Source organism: Bubalus kerabau, chromosome 8 (genome assembly GCF_029407905.1).
Source record: "Bubalus kerabau isolate K-KA32 ecotype Philippines breed swamp buffalo chromosome 8, PCC_UOA_SB_1v2, whole genome shotgun sequence".
NCBI classification, from domain to species: Eukaryota; Metazoa; Chordata; class Mammalia; order Artiodactyla; family Bovidae; genus Bubalus; species Bubalus kerabau.
In genome coordinates, this window is record NC_073631.1 from 17200152 (window position 1) to 17227418 (window position 27267).

Below are 27267 nucleotides of genomic sequence, written 5' to 3' on the forward strand. Positions count from 1 at the left end.
AAAGTTCGGAACATCAGTATCAACTCACACTCTGCCCATCTCTTTTTCTGATTTTACACTATGATTCTCTCTGCAGTCCTGGCTTGGCCAACGGTTACCTATCACTCGGAAACAATCTTGTAGTTAAAAGCAGAGTAGTTGGAGACCCACGACTCAGTTAAAAAGTGTTAAGTTTTAATATTGCCTGGTAGCGGGTTTGTTTTTTTTTTCAAGTTTAAAGTAAAAACTCATATACAATTCGTCGCTGTATTTTAAAAGCCTTTATATTACGGAGAATTTTTTAACTGCCGGTATCTGACTTTAGGGGGAAAAAATGAGAGAATTCAATAAAAAGTTATTCAATTGTTAAAACATAGTGGGAGCTCTACAAGCTTTATAGTTTCTGTCAGGGCATTGCTAATGTTTTTATATATATTCGAGTGGTTTGGACTTAAGTTTTCATTTTTTAAATGTTATGTTTTGGGGGTGATCCCTTAAGTTCCTATTAATATATGATCTTTTTAATCTAGTGAAGAATCTACATTTTAAGGAGGGGAAGCACAAGGCTTCAGTTTACCTCTGTTTCATATTCTTTAAAGAATATGTGTGCACTAACTCTTTAGACTCGTATTTGTCAACTTAGAAACAAGATTTTAAAGGTAGATTTTGGAAAATTAACTTGAAAGAAAGAGGGTGACTTTTATCTATTGGGGAGCAGGGATGGTGTTTTAATCAGGGTAATTAAATTACAGTGTCCTAAAATACATAACACAGGGAGAGGGCTTTAAAAAAACGACTCCATCTAACTACATATATATACAAACTAGTAAGAAGTCCATAACCCCTATTGCCAGCCAGCATTGCCTGTAAATTATCTTCAGTTGGAACTCTGCTAAGAGTTTATCCTCCATTGTAGTTTGGAATTGTGTGAAGGTATATATGTACGGGATCTATGTATATATAATTCTTATACTGTATATATATTTAGACATACATTCTTTTTAAATGTTTATGTGGTTAGTCACTTTAAGAGCATCAAAATAAATGGTACGTTGGCTTACACTATCTCCCAGGTATTCCCAAACACTGATGAACAAAAATCTGTATATCGGAAATGAAGAGCTACCCATTTAAAGAAAAGAATGGAAAGGGGAACTCGATTTATTCTCATTTGTTTATCGCTAGACGTTCCCCCCTCTCTGCAAATTCATTTGAATAGCTTTCAAGCCGGAAAATGGAAATGTGGCTCCTGCCCTCTATTTCAGCGGCGGCAGCAGCGTCCTGGCAACAGCGCAATTTTCTATCATCAAGGATAAATGGCATCGAACAGAACATTCTGATAAAAAAAAAAAAAGGAAAGGAAAGAAGGAAAAAAAAAAGCCTCAGCCCAAGGAGCCCATGATTGCTGGCCTTCCTGTCTGTCATCCCTTTACAAAATCCTCTCCGCAAACCTGAGCGGCATGCTGTCAGAGCTAATAACGTCTTCTGAAGGGGTTTGGGGGGGTAGGTGGGGGGAGGACATAGTCTTCTCTGCACAATGTTCCCATTTATTAAATCGAGTGCTTATTTTTAAATTGCAAATATCTTTGTTTGGTTCACTGAAAATTAAAGCCAAGATGTAGGAAGTTACATGATGCAACAATTATTCGTGTCATATCAGAGAATCAAACCCCTATCTCCCCTTCTATGGTTAAGGTCGGATGAGGAGGAAGGGGGAACCTGGGGGAATCCAGGGCAGGAGGTTTTTTGGTGGAAAAATACAAATCCCGTTGGCCCTGCAGGTAAGCTGAGAGTAATTGAAAGCCAGAGGAGCGATACCTGTTTCTACCAGGGAGAGTGAGCTGACTGCGACACCGAGAGCGCGTGTGGGCGCGGTCCTCGCCGCGACGCCGCACGCGGGTCTGCCCCAGCTCCCAGCAGAGCCACGAAACTGTCCCGCGGGAGGCTTTGAACTTAATGGTGGCTATTTCTCGCTTACTGCAATGTCTTTCCAGAAAAGGGCATTCTGCTCTAAGGAGATAGATCCCTGGGCTCCCTGTCCTGGAGAGGTCCAGAGGACACCCTGGGGGAGTTCCCCGAGTCATGCACTTCGTCAGCAAGGTGGAGGCTTAGAGCCGAAGAGCAGCACCCCCACACATCCAGGCGGGCTTGCAGATGCTGCCCTTGGTTCTTCTTAGCGGCCTGATGCCTGGGAGTGACTGTCGGGCTTGACTGGTTACCGGCTCTAGCGCCTGCCCAGTTCCAGGGCCATCCACACTTCTGCGCTTCGGGCTGAAACCCCCACGGCTCAGGAGCGGGAGCGTGGGGTGGGGACGGGGGGTCCAAAGGAATGGGGAGTAGCGGTGTTGACCCTCTCTTCCTCTTAGAGCAATCGCTAGAGAATTTTTTTAAAATCTCATTGAGGGGTAGAGATGAGGGAACGGATCTAAGATGAAGAGAGAATCCATTTAATATCCTTTAGAGCAAGGCAAAAGAAAAAAAGAATGGAGAGGTATGTAAAGGTGTGAAGGATCCTAAAATGCGGAGATCCTAAGAAGCAGACCTAAGTTAGGATTAGCAGGTAGGAGATGGGTGCTGGGGGAGACGGGGGCGGGGCGGCGGGGGCGGGGGACGACGGGTAATCAGCTTGGTTTGTAAAGAGCTCTGCGGCTGAGAACGGTGGGAGGAGGGGAATGATGGGGAAACCTTTGTTTAATGAGGAAACCTAATTATTGCGCATCTGGAAGTCTTGGTCCCAACTACAAGCTGTAGGCGGGTACCCCCCCACCCCGCCCCACCCAGGGAAGCAGGGCGCATGCCCCAGTAGTTGGATTTGCATGATAAGGTGCACACGTGAGCCAACTATGGCGGAGCCCCCGCCAGCGGCCAATAGGATCCTGTTCTTACTGCGTGTCCGGGTCACACTGACATCGCGGTCCCCCCACAATAGGCCTTTAAAACCCACTTTAAAAATAAAAGGAGTGTTTTAGTATTGATTCTCGTCGTGGGACGCTAGATTTCTGTGGAAAATAGACATTTTTATAACTGCACATACATTTACTACAAGCAAGGGTTAAAGTATTCAGAATTTAAGGGGAAAAAAAAAGGAGAGAGAGAGAGAGAGAGAGGAGTCTGTTCAAACAGCACTAGCGGGAAGTCAAGAATCCTGGGGACTGCTGCCTTCAGAGCCCTGAGATTTGTGTCAGTATTTTATCTGCCCGGCCTGATCTGTCGCTTTAAAATCACTCCTAGCTCATTGATCAAATGAGCCTCTGAAGCAGAAATATTACATGTACAAGCCTGGTTTGAGAAAACAACCCCCAACTGGCCTCTTTCTCCACCCCCATCCTTAGACCCCATTGTCCCTGGGCCTCTAGAACACCTGTGACTCCAAGCCTCTCCCTTTCTCAGACTTTTCTCAGAAGTGGTCTGTGTTGCGAAATCCGTGGGTAAGCATGTCCACATCTGTGAAATGGGGCTAATTAGGGCAGAAGGAACTAGAAAGGTAGAAACAACATGAATCTCCAGCCTGTTTGGGCCTCTCCCACCTCCACCCAAGCTCTGAGGCTGGAAGGGATGAGGTTGATTCTCTGGGGCTGCAGAAGGGGTGGGCCAGCTGGGAAATATTACCTAGCAGTGCCCGGTCAGTGCACCCAGCACTGCTGCCTGCCCTCGCTGCTGCACTGTCCTGACAGTTACCAACCACCCTGTCCTCTTCCCACCATACAGCCTTGCCAGAATTACTGCCCACAAATGGGCCTTCAACATCCCAAGAGTGCTTCTGTCCATGACAGGAAAACTGCTTGTTCATATCATTGAAATAAAACAGGTGGGGATTATTATTTGCAGTTCCTCTCCCCTTTTGTGTAATTCACAAGTCTCCAGTGTAGGATTAAGCTTCAAATGCATTTGGTCAGGTACATACTTTTTAGTGCTTGTTTCAGACAATCACATGCTTAAAACCATCCCAGCAGTGCCTCTGTTTGTCTCTTCTTCCACCTTTCTCACCCTCTAGGCCCTTCCACTATAATGTAGACTCTTTTTTGTTCTGGAGGGTGTGAACCAGAGTTCCATCCCAGCCCTCCGAGGTGCAAGCCACTAAAGAGTGACTACAAGGTCTTATCTGCTCATCTAAGATCAGTAGTATCTAATCAATAAGCATTAAGTTGACATACAGTTAAGCATTTAGCTGCCAACATCCATGTCTATTTGTGAAGGAGATAGATACCCACTGAACCTTCAGAAGTGCTGGTTGATACCCTCTGAAAAGAGCAAAAAAATGTTATCACAATTGTGCTTTGCAGAAATTAAGCTTTCTCCTAAACTGGCCCAATAGAAAGAGGCTTCAAGATGAGATAGCCATGTTGTGTAAAATGCTTTTGAACACTAGATTTGAGGGTTTCTCTTAAGCTGACTTAACTTTGTGCTTTAGGAAAATAATGGTGTATTTGAAAGAAAATATAAACCTGGGGGGGAAAAGTCCATTATCCAGTCAATAATTCTCACTGCCCACAGTTGAAGCAAAATCCCTGTCTTGGGAGTGGCTGTGAAAAGTGAAAGAGGTTTTGGATAAAACTGAACCAATGTAATTCTCAGTCATGTCCCAGAACTTTGATGAGAACTCACTGTTATCTTTGGGAGACCAGCAGACTGGGAGTCAGATGGGAAATACTGAGGTGCAGACAGGACAGTGACCTGAACCCAGCCTCTGCCATAGCCTCAGCCTCTGGAGCTGCTGTTTACCGGGACCCCCTCAGCTTTAACCCAGACTGTCCCTCGGTCTCTTTGTCTCCCATGTATGCTGACCTTAGGGTACTTTCTGGCTCCTGCCCATCCCAGTAGGTGTCAGCAGGCTTGTTGGTAAAGCAGCTGAGCTGGGAGCATGTCCTTTCCCATGTGGAGTTGTTTCCCTCTTAAGTGAGGACTTGTCAAGATATAGGGAAATAGCAAAAGGCAAAGGCAGGTAAAAGGGAAGATACTGAGGACAACTGCAAAAATGCACGAAGGCTTCTGGAAACCAATGCTACCTCCTCCTCTCGGAGGAGCGCTATGCCCACAAGTGAGCTGGGGCAGAGAAACCTTCTCCTTCCTGTTTTGGGTCTCCTCTGGTTAGAGGGATGGGGGAGATTCCTTTTTGTCTAGTGCAGGTCAGCCAGGGAGCAGGGCAGGGACTCCCAGTCCTGCTGCAAGTTTTCCAGGAACCCTGTCTCAACGTTTGTCTCTATCTGCTCTCCCGATTTAACTCTGGTGCCTGGGACCCTCTGACCATGCCTTAGGTGTTACTCTAAGGACATTAAAGATGCTGCAGGAAGCTTTCCTCTGTCTTCCAAAGACTAGGCAGCTAACCCAAGCCAGTCTGCAGAACAGGGCAAGCATGCCTATCCAGGGCTGGCATTTTCAAACAACCTGGATTACAGGCTGCGTCTTGAATATGAATTAGCCTTCTGCGCTGGTGTGACTCCGTTTTGAAACGCAACTTGTCAAAGTGTGGTTTTAATTAAACATCTTCCGGTCCTGAAAGATTATATGTTTTGTAAAATATATCCTAGCATGAAATTTACTTCCACGATCTGAAATTAGGTACCTTGTAAATGTTTTCATAAAAAAGAAATGGGAAGGGTGTGTGTGAGAGAATGGAACAGTTCATACTCGCTGCGTTTCTTTAAAGCGTCCTGCCAGCCGGCCCAGGCGCCGGACAGGTCCCAGGCCGCCCCGCCAGTGGGCCGGGACAGAGGAGAGACCGCGCGCCCAGGACACGCGAGTAACCCGAACCCGCCCCGGCAGGCGCGGCCCAGCAGCTTTGGCAGTTGGAGACAATTCAGCAGTCAGACAAGTTAATCCTGCACTGATTTGTTTCGAATCCATCTGCAGGACGCCGGATGCCGCCTTCAGCTGCTGCTGCAGACACCTGCCTCCCTCTCCACTCGGGGCCGCTGCGCCCGTCCGGTGAAGTTGAACAGAAGAGACGGGAGGGTGCAGAAGGGCCCCAAAGCTGCACTGCAGACAGCACTTCATCTCGAACGTCCAAGTCCTCCTTTAAGAAGTCCTAATATTAGAACAGCAGCAATCTCGATCGACAGCCGTCTTAAAGAACTGTCCCCATAACTGTTCCAAAGCAATCTCAAAGCTTTCTTGGACGGAGAAGGACCCCCCCCCCTGCCCCCCCTCCCCCGCCCAAGGCTCTCTACCACCTACCTGGCGGCGCTTAACATCCAGGTAGTCCTCAGAGAAAAAGGACCCTGTTTTCCCGCCTGGGGGGTGGGGGGAAGGAGCTTGCGCACGTTGCGTCTTTCTATTCCGCACGGAATTAGGAGCTGGGCCCTTGAGGGATTCCCTTTTCTTAACTACTCTCTGAGGATACGGCCAATTCTGGCGGGATTTGCTGGGCTCGAGTAGAACTTGGCGCCCACGGGGTGGGGTGTGATGGGAGGAAAAGGCGGTGGTGGTGGGTGGAGGGGGACGCATCTCCTTTCTTTCATATAATTGGGGCCGGCGAAACCAGAGGGGGTAGCGCGGTAGGGAGTGTTATTTACCGCCCTCCACCTGAAATAAGCAAGACCAATAACGCGCCACGGTTTTCGCCCTGTTTACTCCATCCCCATTCAGTGATTGGCAAAACAGGCCCTGAAGGCAAAGGCAATAATTGCTCCCCGCTCTCCTTACTAAGGAAAAGTGTGTAGGCATTTGAAGTGTACTAAAAATAAACGAAGGAGCGAGAAAATGAAAAGGGGACAGAGTGACAATTGGCGGCAATTAAAGCGTCTGCGCATGTTGCTGGACGAGCAGGGACCCACAGCGGTTTTTGTTTTCCCAGGCCTGATGATGTGACTAACTGAGGGAATTTTTGTCCCTGGCTGTGTGTGTGTGTGGGGGGGGGGGGGGTGTGGGTGTGTGGGTTTGTGTGTGCGCGCGCGCGTGCGCGTTTTCAGCAGCCAAGGAGGCCACTGCAAGGGCCGGGTCCGTGGGTAGGGGGCGGGCAGCCTGGGACCGTTTCTGGGCCCTGAAAACCCGTTTGGCCTTGGGGAAGAGCCAGGTCCAGCTCCCCCTGCCTTGCCAGCCGGTCTCAAGCGAGAGCCTCTGTCTAGCATTCGGCCGCCACCTCTTCCAGGAACTTTGGGACAAGCTTTCAGCTCTAAGGTGTCTAAACTTAACCGGTAAAAACATAATAAGACTAACGCGTGTTTCACCACCACCAGAGATGCAAAGGGTAGGAGGCGAGGAGGGAGGGTAAGGGGGGCGGTTAGCCAAATCAAAGCTTGGGAGACATTTTGACAGAGCGCTTGAAACATTACTCTTAATTTTTGGAAGGCTTTCAAGAAGAGAAAGAGGGTGGGGTGGAGAGAACCACAGCTTTCTCCTGTCTGTCACTGGAGCGTCCAAACAGAGAGGGCTCCAACCTCCCCACACGAACACACAGTGGGAAATTGCTTCAAGATACTTACAGTTAGGGCTTTCTTTCCCCAAACTCTATCTGAGCCGTGAACTTTGGGAGGGAAGGGGGAGTCCTGGGTGTCAAAAATCTTCATTGCCTCGAACCCGGGGAGATCAGAAGGGTAATAATCGCAGGCCCTGCGCTCTGTCTGGGCCTGGCTCTGGCCGCCCAGCCTCGCGCCCAAACGGGGGCCCCAGGTGGATTCGCGTCCCCATCCCTACCTCCGCCTCCTTCCCCCACACTTGTCTAGGGCCACGGAAGGGGGTGGGGGCGACACTGTGCAGCCACCGTCGAGTCCAACTCGGGCTGGCTTCAATGAAAGCTGGCAAATCCGGCGAGTCTCGCAGAAATTTTCTTCGACCCTAATTCAATTTTAAAGCGGATTTTTACTATTAAAAACGCTGCCGAGCAACACATTGAATTAATCTGACTGTACGGTTTTAATTACAGTGAGGCTTTCTCTACAAATCTGTACAAGACAGTGGCTGGCTCGGGGAGGATCTCTGCCTCCTGAATTCCATTATCCGTCCCCACGCCCCACGTTCCCCGCAGACAGCGGCGCGTGGGAGCCAGCTGCGGGCGCAAGCGGTCCTGTCGCCCTCTGCTTCTGCCCGCCCTCGGGCTCCTGTCCTCCCCCGGCCCTTCTTTCATCCCAGCCTAAAGGCGAGCCCTGGACGCCCGCCTGTCTGTTGGCTGCACTGATATCCCGAAAGGCTAGACTGGCTTTTAAACTCTTGGGCCCAAGACCTTTGAGTCTCCAGAGCCTCCTTCTTAAAATGACTCGTTGTTCCAGGGAGGGTAACCGCTTCTGTAACTTTTGAAAGTGTCCTCCAGCTTCAGCTTGGCAACGTGATGCCCTAGGTGTTTGAAGGAAAAGCAGGCTAAGGGGCAGGGGGCAGAGGGGAGAAAGAGGTAGAGAAAAGGAGTAGGTGGGCCAGCGGGTTTGCTGTCCTGGCGTCCCCCTAACCCTCCCCAAACGGGGCTGCTTTGATCCGCCTTAGTTTTATTTGCTGAACAACTAACATTGTGGGACAGTGATCCCCAATGAACAGGATGGGGAAGAAGACCTGATGAGAGGTACTCTCAAAATGAAGCAGACTCACACTCATTCTCCTGCTCTTGTTTTCCTTCTCTAACTCCCTTCTTTCTATAGCTTCTGCTTTTCCACTCTCTCTGCTTCCCCCCTCCACAAAGCCTATGGGAAGAAAGATGATGAACCCAAATATGAACCCAAACGTGCGTCCAAAGCAGCAAAGGCATTGAGCTCCGAGGGAAGGGGCTCACTTGACTCAGACGGAGGGAGCATTTTTGCTCTCTGTACAAAATCAGTGAAAACTACTGAAAAATACTATTTCATTTCCCTGGATGGGATGAGGGGGGAGGCTTTCTTTTTCTGAGATTTATGTAAAAAGGATTTTATTTTGAACAAAACAGAAAAGGCAGAGTTAGGGGAGTGAATTTAATAACCCTTACTTCTAAGGGCTCTCAAACTAGTTGTACTCTAAGGAAAGTTTTGCTAAAAATCTAAGAAGTTACCTTTCCTTTTTTGGGGGATGTTAGAAAATAAAGGGAATATGTATTGGCATGAGCATGAAACTCACCAGAGCATTGACAACTGAAGGGTAGTCAGGTACAGAACAACTCTCTAATGAAAATGGTTTTTCTTTTTCTGTTGTAAGTAGAGAATCATCTAAGAACTCACATGATAGCAAGAAGTTCCCATCCCAGGTTTTCTGAGAAGTTGTCCCAAGCCTGGTTCTCCCTTAATGTTAAGGCATCTACTGTGACTTTGTTATTGTTACTGCTGATGAAGGGATGCAGGAATTAAAACAGAGGGTGCTTCAAGGCATTTAGGAAGACGCTTGGTCAGCTATATTAACTCCTTATTATGCCTAAAAATAGTCTGCCATTTCCTGTTGATGCTTGTTCCCTGCCACTCACTCAGGGCGGCATTTATCCTCCAATGGTCAGGGGTCCTGGTTTCCAAAGACTGCCTTGAATGAAGCTGACTTCTAACATCTCTGCCTTCCCACTTCCTCAGCTGCAATTCTCAGCAAGGCAAATATGAGGGGCTCTGCTTTGGTTTATCAACAGATTACAAACAGCACCTTACAGCACAAACAGCATCTAATTCTATCTATTAATAAGTGCTTAAACATTGTTGAGTTCTTTTTTTCTTGGACTGAGAGAAAGAAGAGTATTTGTATATGAGAGATATGGGGTTCTAGGCTTGATAAAAGAGAGGAAGAAGGGGAAGGAGGAGGGAGAAAAACCGCATACAATCTTCAAATTGAGGAAGAAAGAAGTAAGTATTGTTTTTCCCCCCTGGATCCATACTAGGCCCAGTATATTGACTCTCTCTGTTAAGAAAACTTTGGATGATCACAGAGCCTGGAAATGTGGTCAGGGAGAGGTAGAAGGTGTCAAATTTGAAAACCTGGAGTCGGATTTGAAACCTGGAGTTGAATTTGAAAACCAGGTTCAAAAAGATCTGAAAGAGGAGCTTCCAAGTTAAGACATCCTTAGTTGATAGTCTCCAAACTGGACAGTCTAGAAAAAGTCTGTGAAGCCCCCAGTAGGTGTCACCGGTCCTTGCCATCCGTGCTGTGGTCTTCTAGCTAACTGTTCTCAGGCCCAGGACTGGATAGATGAGAGAGATGTTGTCTCCAGACTTCAGTGAGCCTCTTTCTGCGGAAGGGGTAAACAGGGACCACTTTCTAGTTGCTTTTGGGGGAAGCCTGGGAGCTAAGATGGCATTATAGTTTTATCCCTAGAGAAAACAATGCCGCAATAATCAGTGCTTTCTTGACTAGTCTGATACTTTTGACTCCTCCTGAAGATACCATCACTGGCCTGGGCCAAGAAGTTTGGAAAAGGGCAGCTCTCATGTTCCCCCCTCAAGCTTTCCCAGGTGTATGTGTTGGGAGAGGGGGGAAAACGTGCCTGGGTTTGCAGGATATGAAGCACTCTTTTCCTACACATGTACACAAACAGAATTTTACATTGAATGGGAAAAGACTAGCAAGAATCTTTTTTTTTTCCCCTACTAATGTCTCCTGTTGAGAAGGGGGTTCTTAGCATGGCCATGTAAATTAATACCGAGTTATTTCTTTGAATTCAAAGGCTATTTATCCAGGTCTAATTTCTTTAGAATTAACGTGATAACTGAGCCCAACTTAGCAACCAAAACCAGTCAGGCCCTGCCTGGCTTGAATGTACTTCTACAGCCTGAGGAGGCTGCAAACCCCCCACTGGCCCCAATCTACTCCTTGACCCATGTACTGCTGCAAACACTTGTCCATCTATAAAACAGAAGGGGACTTTCCCACCCAAAAAGCACCCTCCTTGCACGGTGGCCTTGGGCACGCTGACCCCCACACAGGGTCCTGTGCTGGCAATCAGTTGGTATTTCTCTCTAAATAACACTGACAGCCGGAATACAAGCCCCAACACCTCGATGTCTTAAAAAGCAAAAGGCAGCTTAGGCCTTCAACCCTGCCACTTTAAACTTTTTAGTGAATGTGACCCTCACCTCCTATAGGCCCTAAAAGAGCCTAAGGTCTCCAGATCGCTGGATTTACTTCTATTTTGAATGATAAAGACTTCTTAGGCCTCACCTGCGCTCCTCCTCCCACCACTCCCCCAGGGCTGGCTCGGTTCCCCGGCCGGCAAGACAAAGAGGTCAGAGCCAGGACCCGGCTGGTGGCCAGCAGGGCACAGGAGCCTGGAGCCCCTGAAGTGGGCGCCTTTGCTTGGAAGCCCTGAGGAATCTGGGAGTTCTTGACTCTCGAGGATGGGCTGGAGGTGCCGGCTGGATGGGAACAAACCAGGGGTGACAAGCCTTAGCTCACTACTGCCGCTCAAGACCCTGGGCGAAGGACTTAGCCTGCTTTATTTGGAGAGAAGAGAAGAGAAGGCGGGCAGCCTGCAGCCAGCCACTGAGCCCTGAACTCCTCGCACCGAGACCGATGGCAGAGACCACAACGTGTGGTCCCCTCCGCGGGGGCCACCTTGGCACGCTGTGTGGGGCCACGCTAGCTCTTCCCAGGACTCGCTGGAAAGCCCAGTGCTCAAGTCTGCAGTTCGGATTCTACCCTGCAAGCGCGCTTAGAGACCTCAGTGATGCCGGGTTGGTCCCCTCATAGTTGGTTCCGCTCCCCAGCCCGTGGCTGTCTCAGCCCACTCTGGGTCGCTCAGTAGGTCTTTATGCAAAAACTGCCACCTCGGTGCAGTTGCACAGTTGCTTCTCTGGGACACAGGGTTGAGATTTTATCCTCTAATGGGGGAGGGATAAGAGCCCTGTAGCTACTACTCAAACATTTCCAGCCCTCCGTGCTTTCTCGGGTATTAAGAAAACAGGGGAAAAAAAGAAAAAGAAGAAATCCTTTGCTAATAAAGGCTGCTATGCTCTGGATCTGGTGCCCAGTGAGGGGGCCTTGACGGGCAGCCACAACCCGCCCGGCTCCGGGTGCCGCCAGAGTCGGGGGGAAGCCGGCGAGGAAGGCAGAGCACCTGCGAACAGAAAGAAACGCACATGCACGGGGGCGGGGGCCTGTAGGGGGGGGGGGGGCCCTTCACCGTGTTAACAGCAAGCTGCAGGGTATAAAGCAATAAAACTGCCACGTCTACCTGCTGGCTTTGAGGACCTTACAAACAAGCTCGGCGCGCAGCCCGGGTGCACCGTGCACACACCAGGGGAGGGAGGAGAAGACCTTCTCTTTCTCTGCCTTTCCCTTCTCCACCGCAGTCCCCCACAGATGCACACCCTACACACGTCTCCCCCTCACCCAGCCCACCTTTCATTTTCCTTGGAGCTTTTTTGTTGTTGTTTTAATTCATTGCCGATTTGTAAACGCGTGGATCGGGTTACGGGTTCGCGTGTTAAAGCGAACCTCTTGTTAAAAGGAGGGGAACAAGGCACGCCACTTAAAAATGAATTCAGAGTTACTGAACCGGCTCCCAGGACTCCAAAAGTTAAGCGCAGCAGGCTAGGAAAGGGAGGGGGAGAGGCGACTAAACGCTGCTGCCCTGAGAACCTTGAAAAACTCTAGGGCAGCCAATTTCAGGTCATCTGATAAGATGGAGGAAGGAAGGAAGGAAAGAAAGAAAGAAAAAGAAAAAGACAAACTAGTCTAGCCCTGCCTTGAGACCCGGGGCTGGGAGCTGGGAAAATCAATTAGCATAAGCCGCTATCGGTCCGCGCAATGAGTTGGAACTGCGGGTCTGCAGTCATCTTTTCTGAAGTTACCGGACGAACGGCACCACTAAATTCTCCATTTCTCAGGTCCCTTGGGTCACCCATCCTATGGAGTTCAAGCGAGGAGGGTGCAAAGAAGGCTCCCGTAGTTTTCCCAAGGCAGACCTACAATAGTCCCCACAACCTCTAGACACGTTGGCCCGGAGTTGTTAGATTGTATGTTTCTTGGTGTGGCCAAAGGCTTGGGGCTGGGATCTATTCGCAGACTAAAAATTGGCGCCGAGCCCATAGGGGTATGCATGCCTTGCCCACCCAGTCCCAGTCCACTGGCACTGTCGACTCCCGGAGTCTCCCAGAGGTCCCAGGACCCTGACCCAGGCACCACCCAGCCTGCCCTCCTCGGCGCCCGATCCCCAGTCCAGCTCTCCTACCTGGTGGCCGGGCCTGAGAGGCATGCTCGGGCTCTTCTGACTCTGCTCAGTCTGGAGACCAGAGGGAGAGAGGCTAGATCCGCAGCCCTGGGCTGCTCCGAACTTAATGTCTTTCCCCAGTCCATCTTTGAAAGAGAAGTGGTTCTACCACCTGGATGTGCGGATATAAATCCCCTTGCAAATAATAAATGGATTAATAATAACAAGGTATGAAGTTCTTTTTATAGAAAAAAAAGGAGAGAATTGAAACTAAATGCGGCAGTTAGACAACCATTTTGATAAGAGGATAATTGAGGCGACACTGGTGTATAATTAGAGGATAATTTATGCTATATCCACTTTTATTCCACCTCCCAAAATAAACCCAGTCCATAATCATTACAGGCAAATTGTTCTGAATTTTATAGCAGCAATTTGAACAAAGTACTGCAGTTAATCATGGGAGATTTTTGTGTATTCCTGATTAGAACTCTAATTGCCTCCTTCCAGAAAGTAAAAATAACTGTAAAACGACTCTATTTTTATCATTAACAATGTTGACAATAAAATAAAATCAATTGGAATTGTAATCGAGAGACAAATTTAGGACGAAGGCACTTTTACTTGGGTAGTTTATATTGTAATCAAGATTTGCCAAACCACTAACCGCATGTATCATTTGCATATATTTGAAAGCATTACAGTAGCTTCTGTTTTCAATAGGAAAAAATGCATTACTGTCAGTCCTCCAACGACGTGCTTTCAGAAGAAGCTGCTGCGTTCTGAGGGGAAAAAAAAGATTTCTCCCTCTTTTTTGTTCACTATATAAGAAATACAGCCTGAAACAGCAAGAACCTCGCCAGAACAAGTGTTTAATTTTTCTTCTTCTTTACCCCCTCACCCCACCCCACCTATGGGGGTCGGTACCAGGTGTGGGGCTTTTCTTCCCTTTGTGGTTTCAATAAAATACGTCTAGAAAAATCCACGGTGACAGGGCGCTCCCGCGGGACTGCAGGGGGACTGGGGGCGGGGTGGGGGTAGGTCAAGGGAGGGACCCCTGCTTTAAATGCAGAGGGCACTGCTTCGGAACACAGGCAGCCTGCTAGGGTGCGAAGGGACTGCGAGAGAGCAGCCCTCTGCCAGGCAGTTCCAAGGCTGCGGTACTGGGAACTGAGGCTCCGGGTTTGGGGGTGCGAGCTGCGGCGGGAGGCGTCGGCGACCGGCCGGGCGGAGGCAACTCCCTCCTCGGAGGCCCCGTGCACGGAGCCGCGCGGCCCCCGGCTGCAGCTCGGGGCAGGGATTGGAGTTGCAAAAGGTAGGCGAAGAACTCGGCGAGCGGCGCACACACCAGTGGAAGCCGTGCGCCTGTGACGTCAGGGGGCGACTGACCAATGGGGAGGCGCTGCCCTTTGGAGACAAACCATTCGACTCGTGGCGTCTGCATCAAGTCTGAAAGCAGACGCGCAACTTTCGCAGAATCCACCTTAAAATCTCTGCCTTAAACTGCACCAGCCCCCAAAAAATCCAAGGGGGGAAAAGAAGGGGGGGAGAGCAGAGTCCCCCCTCCCCCCTCTCCTCTCCCATCCCTCCCCCTTCCTCCTCCCTTTGAGTTAACAAGGCCCCGCTCACTATATCTCTTTATATTAAAAATATATATATTAGAGAAGAGCGAGGGAGAGGGAGAACCACCTCCGCCCCCTCTCTTTTTAAAAAAAAATTTTTTTTAATTTTTTTTTTTTTTTTTGCAAGGATCCCAAGAGCTAAGGTGGCTGCAGAGGGGAGAGCGGCGCGAGCCAAGTGGGGGAGGGTGGAGGAAACCCGGGAGAAGGCTTTCTCCAGCCCCCAAAGTTTTGATGATGACCATGACTACGATGGCTGACGGCTTGGAAGGCCAGGACTCGTCCAAATCCGCCTTCATGGAGTTCGGGCAACAACAGCAGCAGCAGCAACAGCAGCAGCAGCAGCAGCAACAGCAACCGCCGCCGCCGCCGCCGCCGCCGCACTCTCAGCAGAGCTCCCCGGCCATGGCAGGCGCGCACTACCCTCTGCACTGCCTGCACTCGGCGGCGGCGGCGGCGGCGGCGGCCGGCTCGCACCACCACCACCACCAGCACCACCACCACGGCTCGCCCTACGCGTCGGGCGGCGGCAACTCCTACAACCACCGCTCGCTCGCCGCCTACCCCTACATGAGCCACTCGCAGCACAGCCCTTACCTCCAGTCCTACCACAACAGCAGCGCGGCCGCCCAGACGCGAGGGGACGACACAGGTGAGAGGCCGCTGGGGCAGCTCGCTTCTCCCGCCTCCCGGCTGCCCCCCACCCCGCCCGCCCCGCTCACTTCCTCAATGCCCGGGCCTCCGCCGGCCCCCTCCCCCAGGCGGCCCGGCGCGCCCCCGGCCAGGCCTGGTGCGCGCCCGCTTGCCTGGCGCCTGCCTGCCGGCCTCGCAGGGCCGGGCCCCTTCGCGCCGTCCCGGACCCTAGGCTTCCCTGCGGCTCGACCCGCCTCGCTGCCTCGTCTCCGGCGCGTCGCTCGGGCCGCGCCTCCGACTCGGCGCAGGCTTCGCTCGACCAACTGGCCCGCACTGCGCTCTCCAGCCCGCAGGGTCTGTGCACCCTTTTGCCTCTCTCCTCCCTTCCGGGTTTTGACCCACGTTTGGCAGGACTGGGGACATTTCTGGGCTAGAATTGGGGAGCGTGTTTTGCTCTCCCACTTAGTCCGGGCAGCCGGTGGCCTACTTTGCGTGGGGCGCCGGTGCGCTTCGGTGACCCGGGGGGAAGCTGGCATGGCCTCCGGCTCTGGTTAAGCTGGTGACAATTGGGCTCTCTCCCGCGGACTTTGAGATGTCTTCCACCCCCACCCCTTACGGGCCCCCCTCCCTTGGGTTTGTGATAGCTGCTGGCTACTCCTTTGTTCGTGGAAGTGAAGCTCAGGGCTCAGCACTCGTGGGGGACAAAGTTGCCGCGTGAGGCTCAACCCGCTCCGGTGCTGATCTGAGCCTCTGGTAGTGTTTTGTTTGGGTTTTGGTCCCTCTCGGCAGACTCATTTTCGAACACACCGAGGTATCTTGATGCACCCAGCTTCGAGCTGGTGACATCAAGCCAACTGGCCGCAAAATCACTAGGGTGGCTCAAGCACACCTGAAGGCACTCTCTGTAAAGCCAGACCGAGGGGGCCCTGCTCCTCGGCGGAGAGAGCAGCCGCCCCGCGGCGCCGCGCACCCCAGAGAGCGGCCGGCGCCGCCTCCGCTGCGGCGGAGCTAGGCTGTTTGCCCCTCGGCCCAGGGCGCTCCCTTCACCCAACCACCGCACGTTATTTTAGAGCCAGAGTCAGGGTCTGAAAGTAGCTTTTGCAGCCGCCGGGATTACCCGGGCACTGGGAACCCAGAGAGGTCAGGATGGCTTGGGGACGCTTCGAGGAAACTGTTCATGGCTTTGAAGAGTCTCGGCACAGGCCAGGCCAAGCTCGGGGAGACTGCAGCAGTAGCCTCACGAGTGATCACTCCTCTGAATCCTTTGCTTGCAGATCAACAAAAAACCACAGTGATTGAAAACGGGGAAATCAGGTTCAATGGCAAAGGGAAAAAGATTCGGAAGCCTCGGACCATTTACTCCAGCCTGCAGCTCCAGGCTTTAAACCATCGCTTTCAGCAGACTCAGTACCTGGCCCTTCCCGAGAGAGCTGAACTGGCAGCTTCCTTAGGACTGACACAAACACAGGTAATTCCAGAGAAGCCTTGAAATGCTGACCCTCACTTGCAGATCGGGCAGGGAGCTCATCAGGAGGAATTCTTGGCCTAGTCAACCAAAGATGGAAGGAGCTTAATGACAAATGCCTTTGCTCCAGTTATGCACTTTTCTGGTACAACACAGTTTGGAATAAATGACCTGGTATTGAATACTGGATTGGATTTGCACATCCTCCCCCCGACCCTCAGTGACCCCACCCCAGCCTAGTGTCCTTTGGTGGTCAAACTCGTTATTTAATCAAGTCCTATTCCAGTAGAGCAACACAAAAGAGAGCAAACAAGTAGGAGAAAGAGAAAAAGATATTCAGACCAGGCGGGCAGTATAAGACCCATGTTTCTTAAGGATCCTTTTGTGGGCCCTGGGACTTAAAGAGGATTTTAACTCATTGACATTGAAAGAATTATGAAGTGGAAAGGATGGGTTAGCCAGACATGCACAGGTTCCAATAGGATTTGGTAAAGTGACCAAGGTGAAAACTGTTCATCCTAGGATGGGTGAGGTGAGTCTTTCTGAAAATTGTCCTCAGTCCAGTTGGTTAAATCATCCTGGTTGACTGGCTGGTGCAGGCTAAGGAATCTGGATCACAGAATTTGGGCATAATGGCAGAGCCGGAGATCAAAGAGGAATGTGCCCAAATTATAGCAGATGAAGCCTCGGTTAAGGACAGTTGCTGAAGTTCTCCAGTCTTACTAATTTGAAAGACATATGGGGTATTTTAGACTTCACAGGAAGAGGTTTTAGGTAGGTATATTAGGACCCTTGTCATAGAGCCAGGCTGCAGACACCTGAGGTTTTTGTCCCTGTCAATTAACTTGGCTGCATGGGGTGGTAGGCCTCATCTGAAATGGATGCTCTTCATCAAGGGGACATCAGGTTTCTGAGACCCTGGCTGGGGACTGATTGTGTGCTGAGACTGAGACTGACTGTCTCAGCACAGATGCTCCTTAAGCTCTTTCTTTTCAATTCAGCCTGCTTTCTCTCACCATGATGCCACTGGAAATATTTGGGGTTTGAGATGAAGGGATTCCTGCTATTCAGTAACTTGTACTCCTTTTGGAAAAGCAGATTCCTAAGGCTAAGTAATTTTAAAGGTAAATGAAGCTGTACCATAGAAGGTCCTTCTTCACATAAAGTAAATCTGGGATGTTAGCTTGGATACGCTCCCATCCTAGACTCCTGGTTTGCATTTAATATTCAGGAGCCCTTTGACTTTTAGTGCCTGCCCTAACAATCGTGACGACAATTTGACTAAACAACATACCAAGTAGGGAATGAATGAGGCACAGTCCCTCATCGCTGCAGGATTATGTCAGAAGAAAGGTGTTCCATGTACAGTTGATGGCATATGCAGTGTATGGCTATGTATATATATTCAACGCGTTTGGGTTTTAAACTGCTCTTAGTCGTTTGCTCAGGGCACATCCAGACTGTTAGAGGAAGTGCATCCAGTTAGCTTTAATCTGAAAAATTCACCGTGTAAAAATCCCCCTTTAGAGTTTGAACCTGGCTTTTATTCTCCTTGGCCTTTATTCTAGTTTTATTCTTATGCTGTTGTTTCAAACCTAGGCTTCCATCTAACTGAGGAGTTACAATGACTTTAGGTATCCGGACAAGATACCAAGTAAATGGCGGGGGGTAGGGTGGGGTGGGGTGAAGTGGCGGGGAGAGGGGAGCGGCTAGAAAGAAGTGGAGGAAGGCGGGGTCTTGAGGGCTTCGCGTTGGCGGGTTGTCTTTTTTTCTTTTTTCGCTATAGGCACCGGTTCGATGTTTTTCGGGCCTAATGATCGCTGCTGCGTTTCTTTCTAGGTGAAGATATGGTTTCAGAACAAACGCTCTAAGTTTAAGAAACTGCTGAAGCAGGGCAGTAACCCGCACGAGAGCGACCCTCTCCCGGGCTCCGCGGCCCTGTCGCCGCGCTCGCCGGCGCTCCCTCCGGTGTGGGACGTTTCCGCCTCGGCCAAGGGCGTCAGTATGCCCCCCAACAGCTACATGCCCGGCTACTCGCATTGGTACTCCTCTCCACACCAGGACACGATGCAGAGACCACAGATGATGTGAGTTATCCAAGGGCAAAAGATACCCTAGGGCGACGTCTGAACAAGGCAAGGAGGATCCGGGACCTGCTTGCATCTGCCAAACCGAGCCGAAGGAGCAGGCTCGGGAGAACTCTTACGTGTGGCCAGACTGGGCGTTGTTCCCTTCTCTCTTCTCTCCCATCCCCTCGGTCTCTCTCTCTCACACTCTGCCTTTTTCCTTTTTTTTGCCTCCCTCCTTCCCGCTTTTCTTTTTAAAATTCCTTTCTCCACCTGCCTTTTCCCTTGAGCAGCCTCAGTAATTGATTTTGAATCTTAGAGAGAGAGAAGGAGAAACAGAGAGAGAGAGACTGGTTTCTAAGCCAGTGCTCCTGAAGCCTCTCACTGTAAGGATATTTTCCCTCACCCCTTGGGATCCAGGCTCTGAGCCTCTTTTTCTCTTTGGGAGTATCCATCAAAACGACTTTTTAAAGCAGACATTTTCCCTCACCAGAAGAATCTGTGCAAACATGGCAGCGTTTTTACTTGTTTAATGAGCTTAAGACATTACATGATGAAAAAGAAGCAGTTTGGACTCCTGCATTTTTATTTACAATCCCATACTGACAAAAAAAAAGAAAAAGAACAGAAAAGAAAAAGAAACCCTAACAGCCCTTCTCTAAAGAAAAAGGAAAAATCGGCTGTAAGATTAGAACATTGCCACGAAAGGAATGCTGCATGTTTTATCAAAATGCAATGAGCAAGAATGATGATTTAAACAAAACAAAACCACTTTCCCTCCACCCCTACCCCCAAACCCTGAACTGGAATCCGGAAAGACAGAGGAAACAACCAAAATCACCATTCTATTGCTTTGATATGAATTGGTGGCATTCACTAAGCTAATAGGGACATTTATATCAAGAAACATTTCTGTATATATTGTTGAATTTTAGTTGTACATATACTTTGTATGTTTTTGTCTTCTTTCATATATGGAGTAAAAGCCAAAATGCTGAGAGTGTCCGGTCTATTTCTCTTTGTGTGTCTCTGTCTTACCACCCCCTCTCCCTCCCCCCAGTATATTTTCTATCACTCTTAAAAGAATTCCTATTTCCTAATATGGGAAACCCTATGTATAAACATCAAGTGCCTGCAAAGATATCGGTTTGCAGCACTAACCTTTGTCTTAAGTACTTTAACATTAACCATAGATGTTTTCTCAACTTCCTTTATATATTCTATTTTATTGTAATTTCTACACATTTATCTATTTTTAAGAATCATTAGAATGATCTAACCCCAGGTTAACCTCTAGACAGCCAGTAGTTTCCAGTGCTGAAACTGAGTATTCTCCTTTCCCTTTCCTCAGCCAAAATAATACAGCTGTATTTGTCTTTGTTTGGAAGCAGCTTTTTTTTTTTTTTAAACAAACAAAAAAAAAGGAAAGAATCAGAGGGGAAAAAACAGAAACTAAATGCACAATTATGACTATTTCACGTTTACAACCCTTTGCAAGCTAACTAGATAGGAAAACACACAATCCTGGATGAAATACATCCTTCTTTCTGATCTTGTAGAAAGCACAGAAATAATGAAAATGAAAAGTCCTTTCGTCATGCAAGCAGGAAGCCCCATACTGCGAGAATTAATGGCTACAGACCTGGGCATCCTTCAAATTATGAACCTTGAAACCACTGAGCCATTTATCAGAAGTCAATAGAGATACTCAGAGTGCTCCATATAATGACAGCGACATACAGTCGTGCAAAAGGACAGTCACTATAATTAGACACAAAGCAAAGACTACTTACCAATATACCCGTTCCTTTTTTTGTTGAGCAACTTCCACGCTCAGTCAGTCTTCAGAATGGTTTAAAACCGATCAGTCTTGTCATTTTCTAGCATTCGTATTGTTACATTAGGAAAAATGTTTTCTTTTCTTTTTTCCCCCTTCCTACTGTGAAACTTTGGGTTCGTAGCTCCCCAGGATCAATTCTGAACAAAGCCTCCAGCTGCAGTGCCATCCAATTTGAAGCAGACATTGGGGACAATTTAAGGTTTTTATCCACAAGAAGGTTTTTTTCCATTCTCTTAAATGCAGCCATAATTAGAGTAATTTTTCATGTAGCCCGCTGATTACAGCGTTTTTACCGTCAAAGATAATTACCTGTAATTTTCTTCCACTTTTAATACTAAAAAGCCATCTTTATTTAGATTCAGGAACAGGAAAGGCGAAACAAAAGAGGGAAATTATTCTGTTATTCATACACAAATTGCAGAGACGTAGGACCTAAAATTGAAAATTAACCAAAATTATAATGCTGAAAAGAATGGAAGAGGCTGCAGAAGTACAGCTGGTAGTGGGGCTTTGCTGAATTATTCAAATTACGTTAGAGAGAAAGCTACCATACATCGAAACCAACACTGATTTTTCTTAAAAAAATCACCAGACACATGCCAAACCACTGAGAGTGCATGTAATTCTGAAACCCAGAAAATGCATCAACACATTGGAGATGTTACCATGATGCTCCAGTGTGGATCTTTCTATCTCTTAATACAAGTTTAATTAAACAGGACGTTCTATCAAGGGGTCCTCCCATGAACTGGCATTGGAAATGGGCTTCCTCTGGGTCCTCTGAACAGCAAGGGTTAATAATTTTAGCTCTTTAGAAGGTATTGACCCCCATAGTAAACTGATCCCCCGGAGAGGGATTGGTAGGAGGGGCGTGGGTGAAGTCTCAGCGCCTACTACGCCTCCCCACGTTGGAACTTCCCAGAGTTCGAGTTCTAGAGCCTCGTTCTGACAATATTTTTCAAGTTAAAAAAAAGGAACAATAGTGGCGAAGAGTGAGAGTGAAGGGGAAAAATTTCTTCTCGGTGCCAATAAGCATCTCATTTATTTTTTTGACATATTTAGCACAAGCGTTCCTCCGGAGAAAGGCCTTTCTGTTTCTGTGCTGAGGTGAGAGAAACAAAAATTTCTCAGGCTCCCACCCGTAAACTCTCTAGCTGCTTCCAGCCTCTACAGGGTCAGGAAACAGCGTCATCTATAGATAGAACTGCACCGCTTCTGCAAGAGTCTTCCTTGGCATGTCCCTAAATCAAACGGGTTCCCTGGCTCCACAGCTCGACTCTGCATCTCAGCCAATCGGGCTTCCAATCCCAAGGTCTCGGCATTGGGGCCTCTCAGGCCACAGCTCTACGGTCAGCATCCCACGCCTTCCCCCCTCCCCCGCCCCCAGCTTGAGGCAAAGACACTGTAAAGCAGCCCTAAAGTGGTTTTGGAGGCCAGTTATTCCGGAAACTTTCTCCCCAATATAGGAAGGCGTCAAAGGGACTATAAAGTCGGAAAGATTCAGACTACACCTGCCCGTTGCTAATGTCCGCATACTGTGATGCTAAAGGGGCATTTGTCCCTAGCGAGCTCCGTTTGCAGACTCAACGCCCCCAATCTTAAAACCATCACCACGTGTAAGACCTCCATGGATTTGTCTAGGACTAGTTTTGAGTAACAATGTTTCAAAGTATATTTCAGCCTGGAATCTCCAGCAGACTTCCCTTCATACCTTACAGAAACCTCGTGTATGTCACAAGCTGCACCAAATATCAACAGCACAGAAAGCAAAAAAGACAGATCGACTTCTTAAGGATCCCATTCTCACCCAAATCATTGTAACTCACCAGAACCACAACCCTTTTACTGTTAAAGTAGAATAAAAAGTCAGAAATGAAAACCATCTCTAGAGCAAAGTTGCAGTCCATAACAAATTACAACAGCAATACATACAGCTTTGTGTGAGAATAGAAATATGAGCTGTGTCTTGTAGTATGCAAGAAATAAAAACTTACCCCCAGTGAATCTCTCTTAAGCAATGATCAGGGTCTAGAAATCTATACTGAACAGAAGCAGAGGAGAATATTTTTCTGAGTCTCAGGGCAGAAGCTCTTTCTCTATATTCTTGGTTGAGTGAGCACATCCAGGTGTGAAATTGTTTGCACACCCCAGCACCTCTTATATTGCCAGCAAAATTAGCTGTTATTACTGTCACTGTTTAGTGATGGTTAGCGTGATACAAAAAAAAAAAAAAACTGCTGTAATCAAGACCTGGCGCATCTTTGCAAATTACAGATAATTGTAAACGTCCAGATTATGATAATAGCATCCTAATCCAGCCTGCAATATAATTATTACAGAGTGTTACATCTGAAACTGTCCAGTAGGGCTAATTCAGCCATTATTTAGACCCTATTTTTGTACTGCAAATGGGTTGCTGAGTTGAAAATGTACGATTGTAATTTCACAGGGCACTCAATGAGTAATGGTATAGGAAGAGGAAAATACAAAAGTGAAATGTGAACAGTAGCGATCAAATCAAACCCTGAAGGACAAAAGACTGTTTGATTCATATGGAAAAAGAAGAGCGGGAATTAAGAAAATAGCAAATCAGTAGTCTGAAGCATTACGTGTCCAAATCTTCAATATGTGGAGGGCTGATGTGTTTGCAAGGGCTTCTACATCTGCTGCTGCCTGGTGTCTGAAATAATTTTTTTCTTTCTTTTTTTTTAAACCTGTCTTCCCCCCCATCCCTTCTCTCTCCTAAAGCATTATCATCCTTTAAAAAAAAAGTGCCCCTCTCCCAAGCAAAGAACATTTGTCAGTTTCATCATTGTTTCCACCAAGGCAGCCTCAGAAAGTGCCTGTCACTTGTTTATGAACATTTTCTTAAATGAATTTTCAATCTTTCCTGTCATCAGAGCAAAATGCCCTGGGTGTTTGTAAGTGTTCCTGAGCTTCATCTCCATTCTCTTTCACTGAGAACAAGTCATTGAGAGTCCTAAAGGATATTAGCAGAAAATGTATTAATTGCTGCTAATTAAATAAAGCCGGATGGGAAGCCCTCTTCTCTACTCACCTTGGCTGGCTATTGGCTTTAATCCTATCATTAACTTTTATTAATTAACCCACCCCTTCTCATGTCAACCAGTCCAGCTGCTTCTTTTGCTACCAGTCACTGAAGTATTTCTTTTCGTATTCCAGAAAGTCTGTTGTTTTTGATAAAGAACTGGCCCTGCCCCCAGATATGCTTGTTAAAGAGCAAGGTCAGTCTCCTTAAACTAGAGGGACAGAGGAGACAGGGAGTTAGAGAATTATAGCAAGAGAGTCTGGAGAGACACTGGAGCACTGTGCTGGTTCCATAGTGAAAGCAGACTCTGGGTTCCAGCTGCTGCCTTCTGGAAGGTAAACCCTGCCCAGGCTGAAATTTCTGGTTCCTGGTGGGGATGTCCTGGTCAGGGAGACCTAAATCTGGTACACTCCCAGTAGCTCATTTTTCCCACCATGAGAACTGAAAATTTCCTGGGCATCTTTTCCAGCCTCTAGGACAATGTGTGATGATTCTCCTCCCACCACCTAGCAAACCCTGGAGCTACCCAGCCAGGGCCACCCTGCGGGGTGGCAAGCAGGCTTCCTTAGCTCCTGTGAATTTAAGGGCAATAATGAAATGTCCCCTGTTTAGTGACCCCTGCTTACAGATGAAAGTTGAGTCCATATCCTGCCTCTTGCCCCGCCCTCTTCTCCCACCTTGCAAATGGCAAATGGCAGAAATAGTCCTTGAATAACAACGAGCTTCCAGGGGCAGATTTCTGTCTTCTCGCCTTTGCAAGAAACAAAACAAAACAAAACAAAACAACCTTTAAAATAAATCATAGCTTGGACTGTTTACCGCCTTTCACCTTCACCTACTTCATATATATATATATATATACACACACATACATACACACACACACACACACATACATATACACTCTAGACTGTGCCTGGTGGAGGTTTGACAGAGACTCCTTACTGAAACTTAGAGGGTGTGTGTGTGTGTGTGTGTGTGTGTGTAGAATGATGTTATGAAGCCACTTTTTTCCCCTTCCTGTGGCGAAAGGTCGTAATGTGTGGTATTTCACCATTTTATATAAATCTTGGTTTAGGATGTGGAACAGACTCAATAATACGTGCGCTTTTGGCAGAGACTCCTTCGGGTCCCCGTAAAGCAGAACTAAATACGAAGTCCCAGCGACCGAAAGAGCAAAGACACTTAATTGCTGCAAAATCAGGACTCTCTTCTCTTTTAAAGAGAGACTCATGTAAATTCCCTCGGTTCCTATCTTTACGGTTAGAGCTCGACCTATAAAACAGGTTATTACATTACAGCCGACAACCCTGGATGATTGAAAGGGAAGTCTCCCCCCGCCCCTCCGCGGTCGACATTACGTGTACTTTCTGCCCTGTACCACCGGGGAACCTAAAGCTTGTCAGATGCAAAAGAAAACGGATGGGGCGGGGGTGGGAGACCGGACTGCGTAGAAAAATATTTAGCCAATCCCACATGTGCTACCGCTATTGGGGCTGTTTTCGAGGCCCAGAGTTCGCTGTGACTCTGAAAAAACCACGTACAGTGTGCAACACTCGCAGGCAACCTGGGAGAGCGCGGAGGGCGGGAGCAAGCCGCAGCGCCCCCTCCCCAACCTCCCCGGAGGCTGAAGCCTCCGCCCAGCTGCTGTGGGAGGGGGTGCTTCTGGGCGGAGGAGAGGGGTGACCGCAGGCGGATCCGCCGGCGTGGCGCGCTTCCCAGAGGTGCCGGAGGGCGTCTGCCCTCAGGGCGTGCCTCAGGGGAGGGCTGGAGCGCTCCGGGTTGGAGAGATCCCAGTGGCCAGGGGGAGGCGCGCCATCCCGGGGTTGCGGGATGGGGCGGGGAGGGGGTGGTGGTTGGGTAGCCCTAAAGGTCCCTCTCTTCGAATAAAAGAAGCGCTGGGGAGGGGGCAGGAGAGGGGCAAGGGGCAGGGTTCCAGGAGACGTCCCTCGCGCTTCGGGCTGGAGAGCTCCGGAGACCGAATGGTGTCAAGGCCAGAGGAAGCTGCAGGGCGCGCTGCGAGGAGACGAGCGCCACCCGGCCTTGGCGCGCTGTGGGCGACTCCCAGGACGGCGCGGCCAGGACGCCGCGAGCCGTGGGGCGTCCGGTGGGATCAAAGAAGCCAAAGGAGGCCAGCCGGCGCGTCTGGGATTGTGGGATAAGGGGCGGGAGAGAGAGGATTGGCATGGGCGGGGAGAGCCTAGCCTGGCCTGGCCTGGCCTGCGTGTCGTCGGAAGGGGGTGTGTGCATGTGTTGGTGTGCAGGTCAACACGCTCCTGCCCGAGGCCGAGACCTGGGTGGATCCGAGTGTGGGTGGACGGGTTCTCGGGTGGGTGCCCCACCGGGAGCGAGAGCGAGCGAGCGAGATCAAGGGCAACGAGGTCTGCGGGTTCCTGTGTGTGTGTGTCTCAGGCCCTGTGGCTCAGCACTGGAGCCGCCTGGCACCCACAGGAATGCGGCTTCTCTCAGCTCCCCCGGCCGCCCCCTGTTCCACAAGGAGGTGGCCGCCAGGAAAAAGGGGGGGAAAGGGGCAGAAATCCGCCTAGCCCAACACGAGCCTCAAACAAAGGCCAATTTATCTCACCTTTTACAGGAGGGCCTGGGAGGAGGACAGGGCACCGAAGAGTCATAGGGGCGTGCCAGCAGCATGCCCTCGGCCTCCTGGGCTTTGTGAGGAGGTCTGCGGATGGAGACAGGGGCTTGAGAGTACAGGGGCGCGGTGAAGAAGCCCACGGGAAAGAGAATGAAATCTGGGGGTGAGCTTGACATCTCGGGAGCAGTAGACTGACAGCTAGGCAAGTGGAGATCGGAAGGGGCAGGCAGAGGTCAGGAGAGAGGGGTCGGGCATTCGGGGACCATGCCGGCGGGGAGTGGTACACGTTTACATTAGATATAGGAATAAACAATGGAGGGAAGGAGGGAGGGTGGGAGGAAGGCGAACATCACACGGATATTTTTAGTCTTTGCTGAGGATCTGTTATTTTTATATCCTTGGGCGCAGGACTGCAGGGAGTTAAATTCCCCAGGGAGAATCCCCGCGGTGCCAGGGAAAACCCGCTGCAGACTGGTTTGCCAGAATATTTTTGTCCACGACTCCTAGACCAAGTTTAAAAAAAAAAAAAAACCGCGCGAGAGAAGAGGCCATTGCGAGTGGAAGAAGTGAGGTTAGCACAAGGGAAGGAATCCTGAAACCAAGTCTGTCCGCGCTGCGCTCCGCCCGCCCGCATCGCAACGAGGCTCCGATGTCCTTAACGACAAGCAGTGTCAGGGCTGGGGGTGGCGGGGTGGTCAGGAAAGAAGAGCTTCCCTCTTCTTTCCGGGAAGAGTCCGAACTCGCCCTTGCCTCTGCTTGACCACGACGGACGAGGGGGGTGTGGTAGTGAAGGAATCCCCTTTTCAAAGCCAGGAAAGGAGAAGGGGAGATGATGGGGACGCCTGGAAAAACATCTGCCCTCTCCGCGTGTAAAAAAGTAAAGAGTGTGCTCCAGGCACATTCTTGCCCCCCTCAGGCCACCAGCGGGTCCGCCCCCTCCAACCTTCCCGAGCACGCACATTGGGGCGGCGAGGGGCGCCCGCGCTGGGGGAAGTTGGCACTCGG

The 27267-nt window shown here is 49.4% G+C and overlaps 1 protein-coding gene across 1 annotated transcript; it reads left to right on the forward strand.

Moving 5' to 3' along the window:
* The first annotated feature begins 14513 nt into the window (after nucleotides 1–14513).
* On the forward strand, nucleotides 14514–19782 carry DLX6 (distal-less homeobox 6). Its single transcript, XM_055589448.1, has 3 exons — nucleotides 14514–15268; nucleotides 16524–16717; nucleotides 18554–19782. The coding sequence occupies exons 1-3, from the start codon at nucleotides 14851–14853 to the stop codon at nucleotides 18803–18805; spliced, it is 864 nt and encodes a 287-aa protein (XP_055445423.1). The 5' UTR covers nucleotides 14514–14850; the 3' UTR covers nucleotides 18806–19782.
* Nucleotides 19783–27267: the final 7485 nt, after the last annotated feature.